Source organism: Nycticebus coucang, chromosome 10 (assembly GCF_027406575.1).
Source record: "Nycticebus coucang isolate mNycCou1 chromosome 10, mNycCou1.pri, whole genome shotgun sequence".
NCBI lineage: Eukaryota > Metazoa > Chordata > Mammalia > Primates > Lorisidae > Nycticebus > Nycticebus coucang.
Genome location: NC_069789.1, coordinates 105,901,050 through 105,928,752, shown reverse-complemented (window position 1 = coordinate 105,928,752; position 27,703 = coordinate 105,901,050). Strand labels below are relative to the sequence as shown.

Sequence of the window (27,703 nt, the reverse complement as noted above, 5' to 3'; positions counted from 1 at the left end):
CTTTAATTTGGGCAAAAACCATGACCAATGAACAGAGGAGCCTCCCTGCTCCAGGGAGAGAGGCATCTACTCATGCGGCCAGGTTTTGTGCAAAAAGAAAAGACGAAAGGCACGTGCTCATCTTCAGTGTGGCAGATGTCTGTCAGTCCCCTCACCTGCTGCTTCTTTCTCCTTTGATCTCATCTCAATCTACAAGGAACAAAACGCTCCCTTCCAGGGAGCTCTGCAGACACAGGCAGCAAAAAAAGGTGCTGAGAGACCAGGCAGCCACCACACTCTAGGGAGAAGCAGGGCGGACAGGGGTCCCGCCTGTCCTCTCAGCCTTGTCAGAGCAGAAGCAGGACAATGGGATCAGAGACCTGGGAACAGTCCCTACAGAGCTGCTCCTCAGAGGCCCAGCCTGGGCTGGGAGGGACAATGGCTGGCATTCGAACATACGAGAGGCTCCTGGCAGGCCCACTGCTGCATCCCTGGTGGAGAACCGGTTCTGAGGCACAAAGCCCGCATGCGGGAGTGGCGCTAGAAGGGAAGCTGGGCTTTCAGGTGGTGGTCCACTTCTTTCTGGTGGGAAGACTCTTTCCGTGGAGTCCTCATGACCACTATCACTGTACCAGCCACACTCCTACTAGCAACAGAGGTATTTGTCCCTCAGCCTTGTGCCCCCCACCCCATGGTCAGCCCCCACCCTGAAGTGAGCCCCTATCCTATCAGCTTTGAAACCTGCTGGTAATGGGGCCTGCCCAGGCTGAGTCAGAGAAGGGAGATGCTGATCTTCTGCTCACTGGGTCCTGCCCAGGCCCTGACTCCGAGTCTTACTGTCCTGTCCAGCAGGATCAGCCCCAGGAGGTCAGTAGGTGGGGTGGGGTGGAGAAAGGGGCAGCCCCCCAGCGAGGAGCCACTCAGGCCTTCAGGAGCAGCTACAGCCCTTCCCTGCAGAAAGGAGCAATTTCCCTGTCGGGAGGGTCTCTGCCTCCCCAGGGAGCATGGGGACTATCACGGCAACAAATGGGACATAGGAGGGTGTCCTGGAAGGCTGCAACATCTGACACAGAGACCTACGGCCATGTACAAACACCCTGTCCATCCTTTCCGCCCACTGTTCCCAACACTGCTCGGGCTTAGACGAGCTTCCTCTTGGAGCCTGTTTGCTCTCCTGAAAGAAGGTCCCTGCTCTGGACCTCCTGGGACTCTAAGGCTGCAGCACCAGCCAGTTCTGCACCCACAGTGCAGGGTGGCCGAGGGATACTCCAACTGGAGAGTGAGGGGCTGTCGAGGCCAGGGACACTGAGACCACCAACAACAGATGGCCTGTAGCCGCTTACAAAGTGCTGTGACATAAACTATCACATGGTCCTTGAACACACCAGCAAGGGGCAGGGCCACCTCCACCTCCACCTCCACCCCACACTGGAGAGTGCGGTGGTCCAGGCCACTGAGTGCCTTGCTCAGGGCCCAGGTGAGGGGAGATTCACAGCCTGCATCTGTCTCCCAACCCCACGTCCCTCCCATATGCTGCACTGCAGTGGCTGGAACAGGCAGGACCGTGACCCTCTTTGGGCTGCGCGGGTCGGGCAGCAGGCACTCAGGGCCCATTGCCTCCCTGTGCACAGGTGGGAGCCAAAGCCTGGGAAGGGCAAGATCTGGGCTCAGACCATGGAACCAAACCAGGACCCAAGGCAATGTTCAGCCCCACCCAGGACACAGGCAGAGCGATGCTCTCTCAGCCTACCCCCATGACCTCCAGCTAAACTTTGTCAGAAATGGTAGAGTCTGCGGGGCCAGGGGACAAGAAGGGGACAATAAGCCCTGATGCTGCTGCAAGTGAGTAAGTGGGTGGCTGGGGCTGGGGGAGAGAAATGGGGGCGGTGGGTCAGTGCAGCAACCAGCCCCACCTAGCCCATGGCAGAGGCAGCTGTGGACAGACTGTTAACTGTTGGGTCCAGAGTCCTACCTTAGGAGAGTAAGCTGAAAAGTGAGACATCATTTTGCAGATGTCATATCGACCTCTGTGTACCGGGGACGCACATGCAGGCCTGTCACCCAACAGCTGCCTGGAGCCCTGGCCAGGAAGGCCCCTCTGAGCTTGCAGGAAAGGGCTCTGCCGGCCACAGCATCTTGAAGGCAGAAGAGAGGGCAGAGGTGGGTACTCACCATGATGCCAGTGAGCAGGCAGACGCCCTTCCCACAGTATGTGTGCGGCACCATGTCCCCATAGCCGATGGAGAGGAATGTGATGGAGATGAGCCACATGGCGCCCAGGAAGTTGCTAGTTACATCCTGCTGGTCATGGTACCTGCCCAGGGGAGACAGGAGTTAGTCAGCAGAGCAGCCACTCCGGAGTGAAGGCTATGGGCAGACCTGGGGGAGGCAGCAGAGGCAGCCTGGCACATGGAGCTCTGGCAACTATAGAAGTGCTGCCTGCCAGGTCCTGCCTGGGACCCCGCCTTGCCCCATCCAGCTGTGAGCACCATCCTAGAGTGCAACATTTTGTGGTGATCTGCACCACATTGCAGAAGTCCTTTCAGTGTTGGTGAGGTGGCGTTGGGTGAAATCATGCAGCAATAAAATTGTAAATTTTCCCTTCCAGGCTGACAGTCTAAACATATGTGGACATGATTAATCTGACATCACAAGCTCCTACTGGGAAGATTACCAAACACATTTCTTGATTTCCTCTAAAACAATTAATGGGTCTAAAGATGGGCATCTCCCAGTATCTGGAGGGAGGATATGGTGGCCAGGCTCTCTGGAAGCCATCTCTAGGAAAGACTCTGGGTGTCCACAGAGGCACAGTCCCCCTTCTAAGATGGACAGGCCTGTGGCTGCCCTGCCCTGAGAGGAGCCAGCTGGAAGTGTCATTGCCATTCCCTTTGCCCAGTGCTCATCACACCCTATGCCCTCCCTGTGCACTTCACCCCCAAATCCCAAAGCCCGTCTCAGGCCAGCTTTGTGTTGAGTGCGAAAACACAAAAGGGGCTGCCACAGCTGTGCCTGCAGACTCTCTCAACCCAGGTGAGGGTCTGCTGAGACATCTGCAGAAGGGTGGGCGACAGAGGATGAGGGCAATGGTCTTCGCCCAAACACAAGGCTTAGTCAGAGAAGGTGCCATAGAGGAGCAAGGCATGACTTTGCCAGGCAGGCCAGGGGACAGGGTGCTCGGGCAGAGGCTTTAACAAAAGTGCAGCAGGCAGCAGGGCTGGGAAAGCAGGTCCTTTTCTAAAACATTCCCCAACAGCATCAGTTTGAAAGATACACGTGGACTGACCACTTTACTCTGTAGGTGTTTTACTCCCTGATGAAATTCCCAGCCAGTCACTTGGAGGCCCCTGGATGGGCAAGTTGAGATAGGACTAGGGAGGCCAACCAACTTGCCTGGACAGAGCAGAAAGCCATCGAGGAGCCTTGATCTGTGGATGTGAAGTTCCAATGATACTCTCATGAATTAATGCACGTGATGTGCTTGGGACAGGTCTGGAACTGGAGGCCCCTGTGAGGGGCTATTGCCCTTGGTGCTCTGCATGTCCCCACAGGGTCTAGTGCCCAGTGAGTGACAGGCAAATGCAGCTCCTCCTCCCCACCTCCAGCAACGTGTGCAGGTCAAGTACAGGGAAGGTGCAGGTCAGATGCATCTCAAGACAGAAGCTTTACTAGTCAGAGAGGAGGGGGCCTTCAGAGTTGGGGACATCAAGAGCACAGTATGATGATACCGCTTTTGGAGCTCCCACTGTGTGAGTGGCACTTTGTACACAAACACTGATTGTCACAGCACCCTTCAAAGTATTTTACAGGCAGCTGGAAGCACGGGGACATTGAGTGACTTGCTCGGGACACATAGGAAGCGGCTGGCACAAGCCCATGCTCCGCACACTGCTCCACTCCGTGTCACAGAGGCAAAAGTGGCTGGCGCACATCTAGTGCCCAGCGAGGAACTTCCAGTGAGGGGGGACTCTGGACTTTATGGCAGGCCAGGAGGTGGCTTCAGAGGCCAGAGGCCAGATTGTGAAGGGCCCTGGAAATCTGGGATGAGTTTGGGTTTGGTCATGGAAGCCTTGGAAGTGATTTTAGATTCTTGAGCAGAGGAATGACAAAACGACATGGCTTTCTAGAAAGAACAGGTGTGAGCAGGATGTTTGAAAAGGAGCATGGCAGTGGGTGGAGAGGTCAGAAGCAGGTGCACAATGCTGGGAGGGGCCGCAGGCCGCAGCCTGGTCACCCTGCTGAGGCTGGACCTAGCAGATTCCAGAGAGCATCACTGATGGGCTGTCCAGCCCAGCTTGAATTCTCAACCAGCAACCTTCCACCACTGCCCACATGTGTGGATACCTGGTACTGCCAGAGACAGCTGGAGAACAGGCATCCACTTCCCAGCTCTGCTGATGAGGCACTGTGCCTGCCTCTCTCTCCTGCCACACCTGCTCTCTGCAACTCCCGTTGCTGTACTGTGGACCCCATGGCTGTCTGTGTCCTCAGAGCTGGATCTGTGTCTACTTTTCTGGCTCACTCTGAGCAGCAAGGCTAATGGTGCCCAGCTCTGACCCAAGGATGGAGTCTACCCTGCCCAGGCGCCAGCCCCATCCCAGCATGGACTGGCCCTGGATGTGCAGCTGCCGCCCTCCCCTGCTGGCTCCACCCCACCAGGCCTTAGCCTGGGCTGCCCTTCTGCTCTGGCATACGCTATCCAGGCTGGGGGGTGGCAGCAGGTCCTGGCACTCAGGCCTTTGCTGAGGGCATGGTAGGAAAGCAGACCTAGCATCTGGGAAGCAGTCAGACTCAGTGACTTTGGGGTCAGAAAAGAGCGGACTTAAAGGCACACAGCATGAGCCAGCAGCAGGTGTGCACCCACAGCAGAGTCAGAGCAGGGCATCAGCTGGTCAAAAAAATATTTCCTGGAATAAGTCTGGGGCAGGGCTGAGGACAACAGGGTGGGAGGTTTACTAGGGAGAAGGTAGGCGAGCCAGGGGCTCGATGGGCCGCAGCTCCACCATCAGGAGCTCCATGGCTTTGGGTGGGTGACTCAACCTCTCTGTGACTCAGTTTCCTTATCTGCTGATAGGAGGACTAAATAAAATAACCCACAAGGAGTACCAGCGCAGCACCTGGCCCAGGCTGAGCACTCCCTGAACGTCAGCAATCATTGTTGTTGAGAGGACCAGGTGTGATCAGAGGCTCCGTCTACAGAAAAACAAAGGGGCCTGGGAGAGGGTCCCGTGGGGAGTGACAAGGAAATCTTTGTGAAGACGTCTCAAGTTCAGGCAGGAAAACTGCTTGATGCTGGGACAGAAGAAACCTGCTGTAAGTTCTTAGCAAAGAGGGACACTAGATATTGGGTGTCTGAGGATGGTTCTTCTGGCAGCTCCATGCAAGGCTCATCCAAGAGGCCAGGCCCAGGCAGGGCACTGCAGTTTTCCAGTGGCCTGGAGCATGGTCATGGAGCTGAGAGGCCGAGCCACTCACCCAGCAGGAAGCGGTGAGTGAGGAAGCTGGTGATTCAGGACCGTGGGAGTAGAGAGGAGGGAGGGAAGGTTTCTAAACCTATTCACAATTCAGAGTGGTTTACACATGTCACAAATTCATATACTAATCTTGTGCTATTTTTTGTAGTAGAAATTTTTTTGAGAGAAATAGTAGACTGTTTTTCTTTAAGGGCTGAGGAGGAAAAAATATCATTTTTCTTTGAGCTCAAGGATACTTTTATGGTTGCTAATTTCTTTCAGCATGTAAATTACTTTTTTTTTTTTTTTTTTTTTAGAGACAAGGTCTGACTATTTTTCCCAGGCTGGTGTTGAACTCCTGGGCTCGAGCAATCCTTCCACCTCAGCTCCCAAGGAGCTGGGACTGCAGGTGTGTGCCACCACAAGGCTCCTTCACTTCTGAATGTTATGAACTAAATGAGAGGGGCGGCACCTGTGGCTCAGTGGGTAGGGCACCGGCCCCATATACTGAGGGTGGTGGGTTCGAACCTGGCCCCAGACAGCTAAAACAGCAGTGACAACTGCAACCAAAAAATAGCTGGGCATTGTGGTGGGTGCCTGTAGTTCCAACTACTAGGGAGGCTGAGGCAGGAGAATCGCTTAATCAGGAGTTTGAGGTTGCGGTGAGCTGTGACCCCAGCGCACTCTACTGAGGTCAACAAAGTGAGACTCTGTCTTAAAAAAAGAAAGAAAGAGAGAGAAAGAAAGAGAAGGGATGTGAAAGGCTGTATGACTGGGCAAAGGTGGAAGACACATGTCTACTTTTGCTCCTTCCTACCCCTTACAGCTAAAATCGCAGTCTTCTGCTTTTCAAAGTGAGTAGGCAGCTGGGCATCCTCAGATGTATGAGGAGAGGGAGGCGCTGACATTAAAGACACAGATGAAATCAGCCAATTAAACAAACAAAGAAAAAGCCCCCTGGATCAAATATAGACCGTTCATAGAGAAGAAATCATTTTTAAAAACCTATAATTAATGTAATAAGAAAGATAAGATATTGGACCCATGAGACAAGAATGTAAGGTCATACAAAAAACGTCTCCCTGCAAAGGCTAGAAGATAAATGAGGAAGTCTCCTAAAAGGCAGAAAAAGACAAAGAGAGAATGAAAATGAAGAGAAAATATGAATCTGGGGACTATGGCACCTGCCTGAAGTCTCTGAAGGCTGAGGAGAGTCTCTTGAGGCCAGGAGTTCAAGGCTATGGTGAACTGTGATTGTGCCTGTGAATAGCCACTGCTCTGCAGTCTGGGCAGCATAGCAAGTCCCCACTCTCTTTTTTTAAGAAAAGAGAGAAAATATGAGAAAATTAGTGATCAATCTACCAATTTAAACAATAGTAGTTCCAGAAAGAAAAAACGGAGGGCAGGGGGAGGTAGAATAGAAATAATTATTAAAGAAATCATTCAAAAAATTCCCCAGTACTGAAGAGCATGAGTTTCTAGATCAAAGGCCCACTGTCCCCAGCACAGTGGATGAAAACAGATTCACACCAAGACACATTACTGTGAAATTTCAGAACTCCAGGGAGAAAGAAGATCCACAGAGCTTAGAAGGTGAGGGTGTGGGGACAAAAGAGGCCAAGTACAAAGGATCAGAAATTAGAGTGGCTTTGGGCTTAAAAGTCACAGCAACACTGGGAGCTAGAAATTCATGGAAAAAAGCCCTCAAAATGCTGAAGGAAAAGTATTTTCAAATCAGAAATCTAAATCAGAGAGACCAGAAATATGAACCAGCCAATATTAGTTAAGACTGGAGGCAGAATGAAGACATTTTCTGATGGGCGAGGGGCTCAACAATTTTCCTCCCACCCCCTTTCTCAGGAAGCTGTGGGGAATGCACACAGCTCACCACAGCCTTGAATTCCTGGCCTCGGGTGACTCTCCTCAGCCTTCAGAGACTTCAGGCAGGCATTGTATCTAGATTCATATTGAAGATGAGGGAGGTGGCAGCGAGACCCAGTAGAGGGAGGCAGCCCAGGGTCTGGGGCAGGGAGGCCCAGCAGGACAGGGCGTCCACTGGCCCAGATTGGACATGTTGCCAAGAAGGCAAAACTGGCAGAAAGCCCAACGTGTCTGAAGGTCTTGAGAAAAGATTTAGACAACTGCCAGAGTTTGGGGTGGAATTAGTGATACATAGAAAATGAAGCAAGTAAATAAACGTGATAACTAACAACTCCAGAAAAAATAAAAAGTTCTGCTGGAAAGGAAAAATCATCCCATTTTACAACAAGGCCTGTGGTGACTGCATTATGACACAGATGACTGATTTAACCAAAATTAGGGTTGTAATAATAATAATAAATAAATATATATATATTTTTTCTTTTTGGAGACAGAATCTAACTCTGTTGTCCTGAGTAGAGTGCTGTGTCATCATAGCTCATAACACTCTCAAACTCTTGGGCTCAAGCGATCCTCCTGCCTCAGCCTCCCAAGTAGTTGGGACCATAGGCACCTGTCATAACACCCAGCTAATTTTTCTGTTTTTAGTAAAGACAGGTCTTGCTCTTGCTTAGGCTGGTCTCGCACTCCTAAGCTCAAGTAATCCACCTGCCTTGGCCTCCCAGAGTGCTGGGGATTACAGGTGTGAGCCATTGCCTGGCCAGGGATGTAATTATAAAAGGAGGACAGAAGGCAGGAAAAGTCTGGGGGAGGTGTGTCCTCACCTTCTAGAATGGGAGGCGAGCAGAGAATGCCCAATGCAGGACATGAAAACAAGCCATACAAGCAAGACACTCAGCGACACAGAGGCAATACTGCAGTTGAATAGCAAAAGGAGGTAAAAGTAGCTGCCTCTGGAGAAGGGTGACTGGAAGAGCTGGTGGCAGGCAGTGTGGCAACATCAAACAGAAAACCAAACCAAAGAGGAAAACAACAAAAATATGTGCAAGGTTATGTTACGAAGCATACAGAGAAATAAGCCCCGTGAACTCACCGTCTAGCCCCAATCTGTTTGTCCTCAGTACTCCTCACCCTGCGATAATCATTATCCTGAAGCTCATGTTTCTCACTTCTGCATTTTTCTTCCAAGTACTTCCACATAGGTGTGACTACCTAAGCAATACGTAATTTCATTTTTCCTGTTTCTAAACTTCATGAAAATGAAGTTGCACTACAAGAGTATAGCAGGAAATTTCTGGAAGGGCCCCAGCATCCCTCTCTTCCCAAGGAATTCACACACCTTTGTGATCCTTTCCTTTCACATGTGGGCTGGACCTGGTAATCTGGTCCTCACAGATAGAACACGGCAGAAGTGCTGGACTTTGGTTTCTGTGTTAGGTTAGAGCAGCGGTTCTCAGCCTGTGGGTCGCCACCCACAGGAACTGTATTAAAGGGTTGCCGCATTGGGCAGGTTGAGAACTACTGGGTTAGAATAAGATTACAGTTTCTGTCTTGGGTGACCTCTCCCCAGTCCCCTTTTGGTTCCCTCCCCCTAGGAGAAGCCACGTTAAGACGCAAGCCCATGAGAAGCCCCAGTGGCAAGTGAACCTGTCAGCAGCCACGTTGATAAGCCGGAAGCACAGGCTGTCTGACGTAGTCCCTGAAAGAGCCCTTAGCTCTGGTGACAGCCTGGCTACAATCTCCCGGAAGACCTGGAGCCACAAGGGCCCATGTGAGCTGCACCAAAATTCCTGAGCCACAGTGACCATGAGGTAGTAAATATTTTAAGCTAAATTTGGGGGCGATTCGTTCTGTCGCAATGGATAACCAATACAGTGAACTCAGCTGCGAACTGCTTTGTTCCCACTCATATCCTGACGTGTGGCTGGAGTATATTTTGGTTCCTATATTGCATTTCCTCATATGAGTACACCATGATTTATTTATTAATTCACCTGTTGGTAGATATTTGGATGCTTTCCAGTTTTTCCTCTCGTGAACGATACTTTGAATCACAGCTCCTGGCACACTGTGTAGGGATTTCTCCAGCCATGTACCTAAGAGTGGATTTGCTGGTTTGTAGGGTATGTGCATATTTAACTTCCTTAGACAATGCCAAGCGGCTCTCCAGGAGGGTAGCGCCTGCCAGGCTTCCACCGGCAGTGGTTGTGAGCTCTTGCTGCCCCACAACCTCACCAACATTTGCCATCTATCTGATGAAATTTTGCCAAACGTGTGGTTAAAAAATAGGGGGGATCACCTTGCTTTACTTTGCATTTCCATGATCAAAGCTTAAGTATCCGTTTATGTTTGCTGTCACTGGTATTTTCTCTTCTGTGTCATTGACTTCTGCCCATTTTTCATTAGGCTATTTTTGTCTTTGTCTTTTTTTTTTGCCAGGGCTGGGTTTGAACCCACCACCTCCAGCATATGGGGCTGGTGCCCTGGTCCTTTGAGCCATAGGCACCGCCTTGTCTTTGTCTTATTAAGATGTTTGTCATGCATTCTAGACAATAAGAACTTTGTCAGTTTATGTGTTGCAAATATCTGCTTTCAGTCTGTGCCTTGTCTTTATTTTCTTTATTGTACTTTTGATGAATAGAAATTTTAAATTTTACTGTGGTTTAATTTATTACCCTTTTTATTTATGATTAGTGACCCATGGGATTTTTTAAAGAAATCCTACCCTACCTGAAGTTATAATACTTTCTCTTAAGTGTTTTAAAATGTTGCCTTTCTCATTTAAGTATTTAATTCACTTGGACTTGATTTTGTATATGGTGTGAGTTAGGGATACAGCTCCATTTTCTTTGCATGGATAACCAGTTATCCCAGCTCTTCTTAATATGCCCTCTGTCCTCCTCCACCCACCTTCCATGCTTTGCCTGTTGCTCAGACTATGGCAATAATGCTATTCTGTAGTCTCCGTCTATTCCATTGGCCTAGTGGTCTAACCCTGAAGTTACAGTACAGTTCTCTCTGTTGCCTTTTCTTGCTACCTTCTCAGGGTCTGACACATAATAGTTGCTCAGTAAATACTGGTGGAATGGATGTGGCCTGCTTGATGGTCTTCCTGTCCCCCTATGAGAGCAACGCTTGCTTTAGTAAGTTCAGGGAGGCTTGTTAAAATGACTCCAGCTGTTCTCTTCAGCAGATAAACTCTTGTCAAAGTGGCTGCCAAATTCCTTGAGTTTGGAGTCAGTTCTAACTATTAATAAGAACTCAGCTTTGTGACACTAGCTGTGACCTGTTAGAGCAATGGGGTAATAGAAAGTGAGCCAAGAGAAATGGTTGCCTCTTCTCCAAAGGATTTCAATATTTTTTAAACTATTTTTTTTAAAAAGTCTTTTCATGTGGATCTGAGGGATGTGATGGCTCCAGCCATCTGTCCTGGGTCTGGTTTGTTTTTGGGAGTTTGCAGGAATCAAGCCAGGCCTTTTGCAGGACTCCAGCCAAAGGGGCTGCTTTGGCTTCCCCTCTCCATCTTCAGACTGACAGCCAGACCCACCCTGAGCCAGGGCCTCATGTTAAGTTCTCCAGTGAAGAGAACGACATGGACTTGATGTGACCCTTTGGTGCCCTCCGACCCCACTGGTGCCTCCTGCTGAACTCTGCCCTCCTTCGTGTCTCTGTGGCTTGTCCTCTGTCCCTCCCATTCTGACCAGGCCTGTTGGCCTCTGCTATGGCCTCCTTTGCAGTGTTGCTGTGCCCCAAGTTGCTGTGCATACTCCTCTCTGGCCCCTGACACATCTGCCACTGTCCTCACTGATTCTTTCTAACTGACCTTTAAGCCCTGCTTCAGTCCCATCCTGACCTGCCAGGCAGAGTGAGTGCTCAGCCTCTAGCCCCACACTAGGCGGAGTCTGCACCCTCCATCTCTCCCACCCACAGGCTCGTGAGGGAAACCCCCAGTTTAAACAGCTCCAAGGCCAGACCAACTGTGTTCGAGTCCAGGCTCTACATGACCTTGTCCTTAGTTTTTCCACCTATAAAAGGTGAAAATACTTGTGCTGACTCACACAAAGTTACTGTGTGGGTTAAATAAGCTGCTATGTCCAAAACCGCTAGAGCAGTGCCTGGTGCCTGCGTACTGCAGATGCGAGCCATTGGCACCTAAAGTGTCACAGTTGGCCTCGGCACAGCATAGTGCACAGCCCCAAGTGGCTTTGTGACCCTAAACAAATCACTTGATGGACTCAGGGCCTGCTTTTTTCCAGGAAAGCAGGGTGTAAAAGTCTTCCTGACCCTTCTGAGAGGCTGTGGTGAGGAGCAAGGTGGGTGGGCTCTGTCCACCTTCAGTGCCTGGCACAGGCTGTGGTACATGGCTGCCTCTCAATCCTAGGGGCAAGGGCAGCACGTGGATGTGAGGAAGAGCGGGCAGCAGGCTGCTGGGCAGGAAAGCACCTCCTCCCAACTGTCCTCTGGGTAGGCTGCTGCCCTTCCCTCTATACGCTGATGTGCAGTGTGCGCGCTTGTCTCTGTCACATTGTTGGCTCCACTGCCCATGCTTCTGGCCCTGCCTGCTTTCACTTTGCTCTAAAGATCCTCCCTCAACCACTGCAGCAGTCCCCTAACTGCCCCCCTCCCCCTGTAGGATGGCACCCCAGGCTCACTCCACTGTAGCAGCTGGAGGGGCCCTTTCACCAAGTAAGACAAAAACTGCTGTAGCTCTTAGAACAAAAGCCAAAGTCCTGTGGGGCCTATAAGAGCACAAATCCCCCTACCTCTGCCCCTGGGGCCTCAGGAGCCAGCCTGCTGACCCCCTCTTCACACCTTGCTCTGCCATCAGGGCACCTTCCACAGACAGTCCTGAACTAGGGACATTTTTCAACTTCACAATGGAGGGAAAATGACATGCGTTCAGTGGAAACCATATTTCAAACTGAATTTTGATCTTTTCCTGGGGCTGGCAGTACACTGTACAACTTTCTCTCTAGGAGCTGGGCCACAGCTGTGAGCATCCCTGCAACTCCATCCAGAAGGGGAAACAGCTGAGGCTCTGCAGGTCTGTGCCGCCAGGCGGCTCTGCCCAGCTGCTGGCTGGTGGACATGTGCTGGCCTCATGGAGGCAAATGAGGCTGAGATGCGATGTTCGGTGTTCAATGCGTTTTTGATTTCCGATATTTTCAACTTTTGATGGGTTTATTGGGCCATAGACATACCATAAGTCAAGGAGCATTTTTCCTTAGAAGATTCTATCCCAGATAACCTCAGGCCTCTGCTTGGACGTCAGCTTCTCAGTCAGGTGTTCCTTGACCACCCTGCCTGTGGCTGCACGGCTCTGCACACCCTCCAGGCCCAATTCCTCTCCTGTGCCATTCTCCTCCATAGCGCATATCACCACCTGATAGACTATGCAAGGCCTGACAACTAAGTTCATGAACCCATGCTAGAAAAATGCTATGTCCTTGCTGCTGAGTATCACCACAGTCACCTTTGTGTGCTCCCCTTAGGGAGCTATGCACCAACACCAACACCTAGTCCACCCTTCAAAGCAATTTCTGAATTCTTTTTTCTGGAATGGCCATCAGAGCTGCCATAGTACAAGGTGCAATGATTAAGTTCAAGAACTCAACCTAGAAAAAGTGCTTTGAAGGGTGGACTAGGCAATGGTGTTGGTGCACAGCTTCCTGACGGGATGACTTGAAGGTGACTGTGGTGATACCCAGCAATGAAATAGTACTTTTTCTAGGACGAGTCTGCAAACTTAATTGTCTACCCTTACATACCTGACTTATTAAAAAAATAGGCCAAAAAATAAGTTTACTGTCAACCCCCATTAGAGTATCAGCTCCATGAGGGTGAGGCTTTCTATTTACCATGGTGTTCCCGTGTTCTATAAACATGTACTGAAGGAATGAATGAACAAATGATCCCCCTCCACCTTTGCTGCCTGCCAGGGTATAGGAGCTGACACCTGTTGTAACAATGAAGCAACGAGAAGGTCAGGAGAGTAACTGACCTGACCAGCTTTGCACAGAAGAAGGGAGCAGACTAGATGACACTCCTGATACTGGACATGGCATCTCAGTGGCTAGGGATTGGGGTAGGGCACAGAGACAGCCTGCAGAGGCCACCCTTGTAGAGGACGCCAAGAGCCAGACAACCTCTGAGCAAGATGATTTGCAGCTGGGAGGCAGACCCTCGGACGATTTGTCTGCAGGTGCTCCTTGCAGAGAAAACCCAAGCCCATGGCGATCCTTAAGCACATAGTCATTGTCTAACACTCCCTTCACCTGTCCGGTACTGTCTCAATAAAAGGTTACTGCGGAGGTTGCTCGGGGGTACCCTGCAATCAAGGTTAGCCCACCTCCTGCAAGCTTGTACTTCTAATTCGCGTCATGCCTGGTTCCTTCCTGCGGCGATCAAGACCAGGGCCATAGGGGCTGCGACACACCCTGGCCTGGCAAAGCCCCTATTCATTCCCTGCCAGCAGGGGATGGCCAGGATGTCGTATGTGTGTGTGTGTGTGTGCATGCACATTCATGTCTGTGTGTGTCACTACTTTGAGGGGGCCTCTGGTACTGGTACTAGAGAGAAGACACTTTCATGGAGTCAGGGTCTTATTCTCTCCCTGCCTCTGACCAAGTCTCTAGGAAAATCAGCTCCTGTGAGGAGTGTGCAAGGGCATGTGAATCCAGCTTTATGGAGAAAATGGGGTGGAATCACTCTTTCTTACAGGAATTGTGAGCCTCAGTTTAGGAGCATTTTAAACACTTGTGTGTGAATGAGTCCCCTAGACACCCAAAGTCAGCTGAGGAGTGAGCGGCTCCTGGTGACTCCAGCCTTACTGCTGCTCATTCCAGCTTCAGGTGAGCTGATACAGAGGCAAAAAATAGAAGACGTTCTTTCCTTTCTTAAAAACAGTTTCCCTTCTAAACATCTTAAAATGTCAGATAAATGGTTCTGAAGACCCAGGGCTGAGCACAAGCCTCCTGGCTGCTGTGCCCGGGGCAACAAGTGCACACATCTTACCCTCCGTCCACTTCACCTCCATAGACGTTGTTCTATTTTTTAAGAGTTGGCTTTGAATTTAGGAAAATAAGGATGTTTCCCTCTACCAGATAATTCAAGGTAACAGCCTGTATCTCTCCAAGGCAAATTTAAATCCAGTCTTTTTATTTCTAGCCCCAGAACTAACAGCATGGGTGCAAGGCCTCCAGTTATGTCTAAAAGGAGAGAAAACCAGAGCCCCCGAAGCACAGCAGCCCGACTGCTGTCAAACGGAGGCAGTTTGTTCTCTGGGAATGCAAGTGAGCCAGTGAGTTAGCGGTTGGTGGTGGTGGCGCCTTTGTCTCCATAACAGTTTTGGTGGAGACTTCCCAGCAACTGCGGAAGAGGTGAAGCATCTGGCTGTTATCACACATCTGGATGCGGCCTCTCTGCGGCAGCTTTCCTGGGGGTGAATTTCTCTCTCTGTTTGCAGAAGGTCTTCACCTTGCAGACGGATGTGCCGCTTGAGGAAGGCCAGCTGCCCTCTCTACCACGGTCCGTGTTCTTCTTTGAGGGGAGCACTGTCAACCTCACTAAATGGATTAAAAACCAGATGGTTCATCTGGCAAATCCTTCTGAGTCAGTTTCTCAATTTGCAATGTTTTCTTCTTATTAAAAAATATTTCCATGTTTCCTGATTTGGAAATGTTTAATAAAATGCATGAAAATGGAGAAAAACAGCACTTTTCCCAGGGGAAGTGTGTCCTCTGCAGCGTTTAGAGGTGGCCTAGCAGACAGAGCAAGGGTGGAGGGTCCAACAGATGAGGGTCTGGCCCAGCCAGGCCCCGGAGCCATATGGCCCACCTACCTCTCGGAGTCTCAGGCTTCCTTTCTATAAAAAGGATTAATGTAAAACCTCTCAAGGACGCCACAGACACAAGACAACGAATGTAAAACTCCGCACAGCAGGTGGCACACACATGTATTGGAGGCTTAATAAATGATTTCATTCAGCCATGAATGAAATAGGCCTGAGCCCCTACTGTGTGAACCACACAACACTAAAGCAGAGGAAAGCCAGGTTACACGGAGGCAAATGCTGTCCAGAGGTGGGCCTGGACACCTGGGCCCTGTGGTGATGGGCCCTGGTGGGTGGGGAGCTGTGCAGGGAGGGTGGCTAGAGATGCTCTCTGGAAGTCCCACATGAGCACCGGGCACGGTACCCTGCACCCCCAGTCCCTTCCTTCCTCCTCCTCCTCCTCTACTCTCCCTGCCATTGCCTCCCTCTGCCTTTTCTTCCCTCTCGTCCTTCCTTCTCCCTTCTCCTCCTTTGAAGTACTGTTCCCACCTTCCTTTCTCTCCCCTCTTTCCTTTTCTCTTTCACTCTTTGGGCCTCATCTAGAGGAGAGGGCTCCTGACTCCAGGGGCTGATGTCCCTGTGGGCAGCACCTTTTGTTTGCTTCCCGTTGGCTTTGCTTACTCAGCAAACGTGTATCTTGTGCCTCTCGGTGGCCAGGTACAGGTGGCACTAAATGAAATGCAGCGCAGCCCTTGCTCCAGGGAGCCCCCCCAGGAGGTCTGTGCTGCCCAACATGAGGTGTCTTTGGGGGACAGTATGTGAGTTAAGCTCCATGTACCCCCAACCCTGTATATTACCTGCAGAAAGCCTTCTGGATTGAGGGCCCTTTGTGGAGCCCCAATAACGCCTATTCCTCTGTCACTTGTCACCTGGGATTAGGCCATGTGTTTGCTCCTGCTGCCAGCCTAGCCAGCAGGCCCCAGGGGAAGCTGGGCAGACCTGCCGAAGGAGGCTGTGAATGAACCAGGGCATCAGGGAGGTGACGTTTAAACTTCTCACTCCCTTCTGGGGCCTCTGCTTTTTCTCACTGCGAATGTCACTGTTTTCATTCAGCTCTGCCCTGGTGCCTGTGAGCTTTCGCTTTCCTGCTTGAGCCTTTCCCCGACATCCACCATTAGTCACAGAGTGTGACTCGGAAGCAAAGGAGCTTCACAGTTCTTAGTTTTTTATATACAGAGACAAGAATAACAGTAGTTGGGATTCTTGCAAAATATTTCCTTGAAGATCTTAGAGATGATATATTTCTCATCTCCTTTTATTTCTGGCACTATCTCTGTGAGGCAGGTAGGACTGGATATCTGTTTCATTTTAAGAGACAGCAATAAACATCATCTATCAAGTGAAAGCCATGTGCTACAGTGCCAAAGCTTTATGTGCATTATCTTACTTAATCCTTATTGAAAAATTCATAGGGCAGCGCCTGTGGCTCAAAGGGCTAGGGTGCTGGCCCCATATACCGGAGGTGGTGGGTTCAAATCCAGCCCTGGCCAAAAGCTGCAAAAAATAATAATAATAATAATAATTCATAATTACCTTTTCCCATTTTATTGAGTTGCAAACCGAGGCTTAGCTAGGTTGGGAAACTTGAACAAACAAAACACTTAGTGAGTGGCAGGACCTGAGTGTGTGCTCGGATATACCCATCTTTGAGAAAGTGCAGGCCTGAAGAGGTTGACTGGAGGGATTGCTGGGGATTCTCCTTTTCTCAAGTATCTGATTCTGAATCTGTATTAAAATGAGCCAGGCTTCATAGGAGGGTAAGCCAGAACCAGGGCTGCCCTGTTCAGCAGCGTAGGTTGTGCACTGTGCAACTCTAGAGAGTGCCATTTGTAAAGACCTCAATGTGAATGGTGCCCCCTGGAGGGAAGTGCTGCATAGGCAGGGCTCCTGGCTGGAGCTCCAGAGGAAAGAAGGGTGTTCCTTCTCAATTATGCTTTCCAAAGAGAATCAAAGGCAGCTCTCCAGGCTAGCAAATGTTGTGGAGGGCACAGAGCTTCCTTACCTGGACATGGGTAGTGTGGGAAGGAGGTGGGAGAACAAAGAGAAATGAGGCAGTAAAGGTACCCTGGGAAGGAGTTTTCTTTCTATTTCCTACAGCAGCAGGGTTTCCAGGGTAGGAAGTGGGAGCGTTGGTTGGGCGACTTCCCTGCCACACAGAAGGAAGGGCAGACATAGGGAAAGTAGGGAGAATTCTGACTGTAAGTAGCGCTTGGAGAAGGAGGGAGGGAGAGAGAGAGCAAGGGAGATGGTGGGGAGAGAACAAGAGTCTGCGGCAAGAGCACCTGCTGAGGTCCGCCCGGAGGACAGAGATGTCCACAGTAACACCCTGACCTGGGGCCCACGGCTGGGAGTTTGGAGGACTGCAGGGTGCTCCCAGCCCACAGTGACCTGTCCAGGAACTATAGTGACCTTTAACCTCTCACGTCTCTCCACAGGACTGGGTGTTTTGGTGGCTCATCGTCCCTGTTCTCTAGGTGTGCGCTCCGGCTAAGTGAAGGGGAACAAAGTCAGGGACAGTAGCAAGTTCTCAAGGGCTGCTCCAGGGCCACTTGACCCACAGCTAAGTCACCTAGGCCTTGGTTTACGTGACTAACTAGAAAGTTCTGGAACACATCAGAAATAACGTTAACTTTTTTTTTGAGACAGAGTCTCATTATGTCACCTTTGGTACAGTGCCGTGGTGTCACAGCTCACAGCAACCTCAAACTCTTGGGCTTAAGTGATTCTCTTGACTCAGCCTCCCAAGTAGCTGGGACTACAGGTGCCCGCCACAATGCCCAGCTACTTTTTTGTTGCAATTGTCATTGTTTACAGGCCCGGGCCAGGTGTAAACCCACCTGCCTCGGTGTATGTGGCCAGCACCCTAACCACTTAGCTACCGGCATCAAGCCAGAAATAATGTTAATTTTGATGTTCAGTACTATTATATATGCAGAAAGGAATGACGACAGCCAGTCATATTCATGTTTCCCCCCAAGAGGAGCTATTTTGCTGGAGCAACTTTTAAAGCCTCGAAGCAGACACACTCCTAAATCTGAGAGAGACCCCAGCAGCTGGAAAGGAAGGTCCTGGGGCTCAGGCCTGGGGCTCCCACATCCCTCCTCACTCATCTCCTTGATCTGAGGAGCAGAATGAGGGATACGGCTGGGAACAGAGTGGTCTCAGCATTCAAATTCCTTTTCTCTGTCTCTGGAACTGAGAGATTCTTGCTAGAGGAAAAATAGGGGCCAAAGAAGAGATGACTCATGGGGAGATTTCTTTTCATTCTGGGGCCTGAAAGGAAAAGTGTAAAACCCCCTATATCAGCCTTCCCAACTCGGGGCCTCTGTCTCCTCATCCAATAAAAGAAGAGGCTACAGGGTCTACGGTGCCAAGCAGCTTCTAAGAGGCCATTTTTGAAAAGACACAGACTCACAGGAGGTGTGCCTGAGATCAGCCTGAGGGTGACAAGTGTCACTGAGAACACAAGAGTGGCAGTATTGAGGGTCTCTGCCACACAATGGTCTTCCCAGGGGCCCAGAACCCCCTCAACTTCTGGGCTTACTGAAGGAAATGACAGAGCAGCTGTGGACACACGGTCAAAGACCTGAGCAGCAGGGCTCTGCCTTGTGGTCACTGAGACTGAGTCATGGAGCCTTGGGCTCCCTCGGGCCCTACAGGCCTCACTCTTTCCAGATCAGGAAGTGGAGTCCCAAAGCGGAGGGCCAGGCCCAAGGCCGGTGTGTGTCTGCCCACCGCACCACCTCTCCAGCCCATGGGCAGCATTACAGAGCCGGTATGAGCTGGCTCTGGACAAAGAGCCTGTGCTGGGAGCTCAGACAGTCCAACCAGTGTGACTGTGGACAAGCTGTTTCCCTTCTATGCACCTTGGTTTCCTCGTGTGTACAACATGGGGCTTGGCTGAACAAGCTCAAAAGCCCCTTCTGGCCCTAAGTTAGGTGGCTTTTTGTTTTTGTTTTTGTTTTCTTAATTTTATTTTATTATGAAATCATAGCTGTGTACATTAATGCGATCATGGGGCACCATACACTAGTTTTATAGACCATTTGACATATTTTCATCACACTGGTTAACATAGCCTTCCTGGCATTTTCTTAGTTATTGTGTTAAGACATTTATATTCTACATTTACTAAGTTTCACATGTACCTTTGTAAGATGCACCGTAGGTGTGATCCCACCAATCACCCTCCCTCCGCCCACTCTCCCTCCACCCATCCTCCCCTCTCCTCTCCCCCTTCCCTATAAGAAAAAGTATCCAATATACTCAGCCCTACTATGAAACTAATTTATGGCTTTCATACGAAAGCTATAACCCAGTTAGGTGGCTTTTTGGATCACACTCTGTTCCCCCTTCCTGCCTGACCCCAGTCTCTGGGCAACTTGTAGCAGGCACCAAAGCCAGATGTCCCCATGGGCATGGGGCCACAGTGTCCCCTGGGAACAAGATAAAGCAAGTGCCCAGCTCAGGTGGAAACCACAAGACAGCCTTTACCCAGGAATAGCCAAGGAGTAGGGGGGTACAGGTGACCCCAAGTCACACAAAGCTTCTGATGGCTGCTAATCCAAGATTTGTGACCACTGAACACCTGGAATTTCTGAAACAGGGCAGGAGAGGGTGACCAGTGCCAAGGTCATTATAGAGGAATAAGAATGGCTACTCTCAGAGTCATCCAGGAAGCCTGTCTGTCTGCCTTCTATCCGTCCTCTGGCCCTGCCCAGGACCCTAGAGAGAACCCTGGAGACAACTCCATCCAGCATCCCGGCCTGGCCTGTCCCAGAAGCAGCGCCGCACAGAGGACACCTGGTTACATGTTGCCAGGCAACTGACGCTGCCCTCAAACCACGGCCACCTCTCACACCTCATGAGAGTGGAGATGGCACAGGAGAGGACTCTGCCAGAGACAGAGAAGCATCAGGAGGGAAGACATTGGAACTGAGCAGCCACAGAAGGAAAACAGGAGCCCAGACAGTTGTGTAAAGTGCCAGAAAGCAAACAGATGGGGAGGAAACCTGGCTCACGGAAGCCAGGGGACAGACAGAGGGAACATGGAGGAAAGTCTTCTGTGTGAGGCCCTAGAAAAGCCACCTTCCTCTCTACTTTTCTCTTTCTGGTCAACTCTGTCATGATTAGAGATACAGCTGTTGATAAGGAAGATAACAGTGGTGGTGATGGCTACGACTCCTTAGGTGAGTGTGCGTCTGGTGCCGGCCTCTACTTTACCTGGTGAGAGACTTCTATTACACACCCCTGAAGCAATGGCACAGTTCTCCCAGACCTTCCAGGAAACGTGATTATCCTAAAACAAAGATCTCCACCATCATCATTATCTCTTTCACACACAAGGCCACTGGCTGGTCAGTCTAAGTGACCTTGGGCTCTGGGACCTTCAAACCCTGTGCAAACCTGTGAGGGAAGGAGCTGAAGCCAGGCCCTTGGAGCCAGGATGCTCAGGTCCAGTGGCCATGCCTGCTGCCAAAGGGACCTCAGGGCACCAGGAGTTCAGCACAGGCGTGTTCCAGGAAGGGGACCCTCTTGGCAGCAGCCTTGGGCTGGCAATGAGATCCTGGCTTACTAAGCTCCCAAAGCCTCCATTTTCTAATTTCTAAAATAGGTAGATTACTCTTGCCCTGCTCGTTTCACAGAGCACTGGGCAGCAGGGGTAAGCCACGTGGACTGTGTGGTTAGAGCTCTAGCCTAGGGCTTCTTGCCTCCCAGACATGATGACCCCTACCGGTTGGCAATGCTGCAGACACCCCACACAGACATGCTCTCCTCTGGGGGAAGAAGCCTCAACCACAGTGGGCAAGTCGCCCTGCTGCTCATGGCTGTGGTTCCTCCGTCAGGAAGATGGAGGCAAGAACTGCAGAAGGCCACTGCTGCTGGGCGTTGGCGGTTGGGAGCCAGCGCCTGACAATGACAGCCTTTCTCCTCCCTTGGGCTCCCGGTCACCCTTGACTGCACGTCACTAGCCCTCTAATTTTGCATCTTCTGATTGGGGAAACAGGGTAGTGACCTCAGGAGGTTACAGTCCAACTCCTGAAATCATAAAAAATCCTCAAGACACATTTACTCCTTAAACAAAATCCACAGTTTAAATTATAAACAAGAACAAAACTAAACAAATTAAGAGTACGGGTAACTAAGTGGGAACAATGTCATGTGAAAACTTGACAAAATAATCACAAAGCTACTACCCAGATACAATATTCGCATTTACTTAACATGCAAGTTTGACAACGTAGGTGTTTACTTTATTCATTTTGATATGTATTTTCTCAGAGAACATCTAGTCAGTCACCAAACCCACCCCTGACATCCTGCCTTTCAAAGTCGGTGCCCTCTGTCTCGCCCACAAGCAGGAATCGGCTTCCCGCTAGGAATGGGTTTCTCTAGAGCATCAGTCAATGTTTTTCTAGGTATCAGACAGCATGTCCTCACAGAAATCACAAAGCGACCACACAGACCCCATCAGAAGAAAAACTTAACATACCCTGCACGTTATGTTTCTGTCTCACTCCATGACACAACTCTCTGATTTGGCAAATGCTCCTGAGCCCTGCAGCTGCCATCAGGACTCAGGTCCAGGTCTTGCCTGTCCTGTGAGTCAGGGCCGGTACAAACCCCTGACCTCCCTGTGTTACCACGTCCTAGTCCACGGAATGGGGGTCCTGGGCTCCCTGTCCTGCCTACTCCCCTCTTAGGGCTGCTGTGAGGAAAGCACACACTTCTTGTTTGAACTTGGTAAGTTGTATAGGTGGGAGGTAGGATAGGCTTATGTCCAACGCACAGATCAGACGGAGACGCCCTGGGAAAGGACAGGACTCAGGGCTTGTCAAGAACCTACACTGGTTGTAAAATGATTTTTGATCATCTGGGTAAATGTCTAAAAGGGGGATTGCAGGATCAAATGGTAGGTCCACTTTTAGTTCCTTGAGTCTCCAAACTTCTTTCCAAAAAGGCTGTATTAGCTTGCATTCCCACCAGCAGTGTAGACATTTGCACCAGAATTTTTATTGCAGCTCCATTCATAATTGCCAAGTCATCAAGTGCCCATCAGCCCATGATGGATTAACAAATTATAGTATATGTACACCATGGAATACTATGCAATCATTAAAAAGATAGAGACTTCACATCTTTTATGTTTACCTGGATGGAGCTGGAACATATTCTTCTTAGTAAAGTATCTCAAGAATGAGGGAAAAAGTATCCAATGTACTTGGGGGAAAAAGATACTACTATGAAATCAGTATATAATCGCCTACACATTCATAGGAATGGTAAAACATAACTGTAGTCCCAAAAGAAGGAGGGAAGAGAACGGAGAGGGGAGGGAAGGGGGAATCTCGGATGAGGGAGGGTATTTGGGGGGACCTAACCTAATGTGCATAATGCAATGATACATTTCCAAACTATTAAGAATAGAGTATGAAGGTCTTACCACAACAAACAAGTAATCCAGAAGATGGTTATGTAAATCAATTAGATGTGAGCATTCCACATTGTATAACAAATCAGCAGATTGTACCTCATAAATGCATTAATGTATACAGTTATGATTTAATAAAGAATTAAAAAAAAAAAAACTCACCACAGGCTGGGCATGGTGGCCCACATCTATAATCCCAGCACTTTGAGAGGCCAAGGCAGGAGGATTGCTTAAGAGCAGGAGTTTGAGACCAGCCTGTCTCTAGAAAAAGTAAGAAAAATTATCCAGGTATTGTCCCAGCTACTCAGGAGGATGAGGTAGAGGATCACTTGAGCCCAGCAGTTTGAGGCTGTGATAAGCTGTGACCATGTCACTATAATCCAGCCTGGGAAACAGAGGCAGAACTTACCTCAAAAAAGAGAGAGGGAGAGAGAGAATCACCCACGGCCATAGGCACTTACATATTCAACAGAGGGCAAATGATGAGCCCCAGGTCACAGAGCAGGCCCACTATTAAATGAAGCTATGGGCACAGGCTTCCTGACTACAGGTGCTGCATGTTTCCTCTTCTGTAGGCAGTAAAGTCTCATGAGTAGCTATTAAGGGTCATTATTATGATCATTGCTACCATCACTAAAATTGAACCAAACTAGCTTTCCAGAGCTAGGCCTCCCGCACTAGAGGAAGGAGCACAAAGGTAATCTTCCAGCCACCACTGAATGTTTTAAAGTAACAGAACAGTAATAGAGCAGGTGAAATTGGAAGCCAAGAAGGCAACTTCTACATCTGCTGAAGATGACAGACCTGTGTCAAAGAGTAGCAGGGAGGGATGAGCTCGAGACATTACAGAACTGAGTTCCATGCCTGACCAAAAGGCGAAATGGGCTGGGCAGGGCACAAGGATGGCAAATGATTCTAAGCCTGAGAGATATTTGTGGCCCAAAAGCACTTCTTCTCCTCTTCATTATTAAGAAAATGTAGCAACAGGCAATAGTTACCAATAATAAAAACTATATTGACCAATGGATATGAATAGAAGTGGTGTGTTACATGCAGGAAATGCCCTTAAAGATAATGAACGTCTTTGCCCCTTCCTTTCTCCTACTAACTAGAGGGTAGATGGAATGGCTGGAGCTTCAGCAGCCTCTTTGAGCTATGAGGAAGAAGCCCCAGACTAAGGATGGCAGGGCAATAAGGGAGAAGGATCATGTATCCCTGATGATGCCATCAAATGTCATACCTGCTATGAACATTTTTCCAGATTTCTTTTGTATGAGAGAGAAACTTCTATGTTGTTTAAGATACCTTTATTTTTGTTTTCCTGTCACTTGTAGCCCCAAACTAATACTAACTGATAAAGTTCTTGAGAAGAAGAAAAAAGCAGAGAAGCACAGAGAAAATTTAGAGGCAACATGATGAGTTTGGTCAAAACTTGGCACACAGACACCAGTGCATGAGAACAGGCATATATTAACAAACTCTTAGTCCAGTGAGAAGGATGTCTTTGAGAACTCTACATTACTGCCACCCTTTCTGATCATTCTCTCTCCTGTCTGGCCTGCCACAATGGCCTCCTCCATCTTCCTTGTACTTCTCTTGTTCTCCCCCAATTTACTCACAAAGATGGCAGAGTGACATTCCTAGGATGAACTATATCACAGCATTCTCCTACTTAAATCTCGCCAGTGGCTCTCACTGCATGTAGCCTCAAGCTTTTGATGTGTTCCTCAGGACCCTCCTGTCTGCCTCCTCCCCCCTTCTGTGGCTCAGTTCCTCCCACATTCACTCACAAGCTCCATCCATTTACTATCCTGCTAGGGACTCCACACACCAAGCTCTTTGCCAGTTCAGGGCCTTTGCACACGCCATTGTCTTTTCTAGGAAATTGTTCCCTCTTGATCTGTGAATGGCTCAGATGCTTCAGCTGAAACATCACCTCTCCAGGGAGACCTTCCAAGCAGGTCCTAGCTGGATAGGATCCTCTCCACTACTTAAAAAAAAAAAAAACATTACAACCTTGTTCTTCCCTCCTTCACAGTGTATGTCATAGATTTGAAATTACAGATTTTTTTGTTGTCTGTTTTCCCTGGTAAACTGTAAGCCCCATGAGAGAAAATATATATATATGTGTTTTATCTTCTAAGGTATATTTAATTCCTGGCACAGTGCCTGGTGAATGGCAGAGCTTAATAACTATTAATTACAGGCTGTGCCCCCCATCCCCACCTTCACTAAAGCTGGGAACAGCCTCTTGACACTTAGGGTCATGCTGGTGCCTGCGTGGCTGAAACACCTTCCAACTTTCTGTGGCTCCTGCCTGATAGTGGCAGTGGCTACATGGAGCAGGGTGTGGGTCGTTGCCTGCAGGTTGAGGCTAAACAGGGCCTTTGCAGTTGTGCTGACCAGCAGTTAACAACAGAGCAGGGTCTAGAGCAGGTGTCCTCAAACTTTTTAAACAGGGGGCCAATTCACTGTCCCTCAGACCATTGGAGGGCTGGACTATAGTTTAAAAGAAAACAAAACTATGAACAAATTCCTATGCACACTGCACATATCTTATTTTGAAGTAAAAAACAAAACGGGAACAAATACAATTCACACTGCTTTATGTGGCCTGCAGGCCGCAGTTTTTGAGGACGCCTGGTCTAGAGAATGGCTGCAGCCAGCAGCGCCTGGACAGAGACATGCCTGGGGCCTGCTCCTGCTCCCACTCCGCGTTCTGTCTGGGGCCTCTACTTTACAAGAACATTGGTGACTGGGGAGGAAGGTGACATCTGCTTAGGGAGTCCTGTGAGGAGTGATTAAAGGGATCGGACATCACTGGGCTAGAGAATATAGGATTAAACCTGTCTTTAAATACTTCTGGGACCTTCAGTGGAAAAGGAAGCCCCAACCTGCTTCAGGTGCTCACCTGTGCTTTAGGTGAATGACCCTATTTCCTGACCTAGGCTCACCTGCCATTAAAGCTATAAGCAAAGTCCAAACCCACTTCTACCCAGATGCCAGTGCTTCAGCCACCAGCCTGTGTTGCTTGCACTTCTTCTGTGGGTGTAGAAAACAGAGTTAGGACCTAAGACAGAAACTAAATTTTAACCAATATGAGGGAGATGTTTCTAAGTCAGAAGTGTCTATAACAGATTGAACAGTCCTTTAAAGTAGCGTCCCAGGAGGGGCTTTACGGAAACTGTGCGATTCTGGCCAGGCTAAGTACACATGCAAGGTAAACAGTGTCACAGAACCAGAGGCCAAACTTCAACCTGGGTTCAGACTGTACCCACTGCAAGATGAACCCTCCAATGTGCTGTTGCTATTGCCGTCATGTTCTGAGCACTTCTCTTGGGCTTAGCAGAAACATGTTTAAAAACTTTAAAAGGAATTGTATCAACTCGGCTCTGTGCCCCTCTGCTGTGGGGGTGTGAGAGCTCATCCTGCAGGGGCTGTGTAGCCAGGCAGCTCCCACGAGCCTCCAGGAGAACAAACTGACCAGGCGTGTTAGGGACGGCAGGCTCCTAGGCCCCTGCCATCAAGCAGCCAGGGGACTGAGGCTGCCCCTTACACTCTTTGTACAGAGAGGGGTGAAGGAGGTATCAAGGCACAATGGGACAAGGAGAGTGCTCAAGGAGTAAAGCATGTTCTTGTCCATCTTCCCTCCTAGTTCAGCCTTGGGGGCACTGGGGCCATGTGCCAGGGGATGGAAGTGTCTATATTAAATGGAAGGAGAAAATCACATGACAGAGCCCTCCAACAGCTCAGCTGTGCCAGCCATGAAAATAGGCTCCACCCCGCCTGGGCAGGGGCCAGGTGGCCCAGCGGAGGGAAAGCCCAGGGAGAAGATACCGTGGGCCACCAAACATGTGAAGGCCCATGGGGGCTGGGGCACCAGCCCCTTGCCGGGGGTGGGGAGCACCAGAAACGCAGGGCACAATGGAAACAAGAGGGTCAAACAAAACAACCTCAAAATTGAAAAATGGAAAGGCAGATAGAATATGGATTTCCTGTCTTGACTGATGTCAGCCACAAATAGATATGGTTGATGTGGCTTACAGGAACCCATCCCTTTTCCTCACCTCAGCCCTTCCAAGGACTCCTGCCCTTCTAGGATATTTCCCACTGTTTCCTTCCAGTGTATCCCTCCCAACTTGTACCAGGGAGTGAGAATTAAGCTCTAATGCCTGCAAGCACCCCTGTAAGTAGCAGCGTAACTTCTGTGCATCTAGCCAGGTACTACCCCGTTTCCCCAAAAATAAGACAGTGTCTTATTTTAAGGTGTGCTCCCAAAGATGCACTAGGTCTTATTTTCAGGGCACATCTTATCTTTCCTGTAAGTAGGTCTTATTTTCAGAGGATGTCTTATTTTCGGGGAAACAGGGTACCTGTAGCTCCAGACCACCCTGGCTGTATCAGGAAAGTGGTCATTGCAGTGAGAAAGGCTGGATGATCCTCCCCAGCTGGAGAAAGAAGCCTGGAACTTAACTGGGTCTCCCTAAGGCAAAAATCCTAGAGACAAAAAGACGCTGGTGACTTTCCAGCAGGGGAGGGAAACCCAAGGCTGGAGTCATTTGGGGGCTAATTCAACCCAGTGCACAGGGCCCTTTGCATCCACACTGTCCTAAACTTAGCGCTTCAGGATACAAATTTTACAGAAAATTTCCTTGATTCTCCATTTCTTGATTCTCCTAAGAGTTGCCATCCATTAATCACAGTTGACTATTTTAAATTGCACATGAACTTTATGGACACCCTGTATATAAGTAATGTATTAATTATTTAATAAAAATAGTAAAAACTAGCCACGAATTAGCAGTGCCCATGTTTTAAGTGTCAAAGAGAACAAAAATACTAAAAATTAGAAAGAAGAAAGAACTGCTGAATCAGAAATAACAGAAAGAGAGTGGGCTGTGGAGTAGCAGGGACGGAGGAAAATATGTTGGCACACCTGGAATCACCACGGGAGCCCAGCGACAGAAGCCAGGGCGGCTCCAGACAAACAACCCAGTCCTGAAGTCCTTCCTGGCTGTCAAGAGGGCAACACTGCAGTGAGACTGGACCTGGGCCTGGTCCTGGACCTGGACCGGGCTCCACCCGCCTTGAGCCAGCGCACAGAGCCCCTGGCAGCAGCGTCACTGT

The 27,703-nt window shown here is 49.5% G+C and overlaps 1 protein-coding gene across 7 annotated transcripts in view; it reads right to left on the bottom strand.

Moving 5' to 3' along the window:
- Positions 1 to 27,703, bottom strand: part of KCNN3 (potassium calcium-activated channel subfamily N member 3) — a 161,334-nt gene that overhangs the window by 25,054 nt on the left and 108,577 nt on the right. For all 7 annotated transcript variants that reach the window (XM_053607361.1, XM_053607362.1, XM_053607363.1 and 4 more), the window contains one exon: positions 2,152 to 2,293. In XM_053607361.1, coding sequence (XP_053463336.1) covers positions 2,152 to 2,293 — 142 coding nt within the window. The remainder of the gene's footprint in view (positions 1 to 2,151; positions 2,294 to 27,703) is intronic.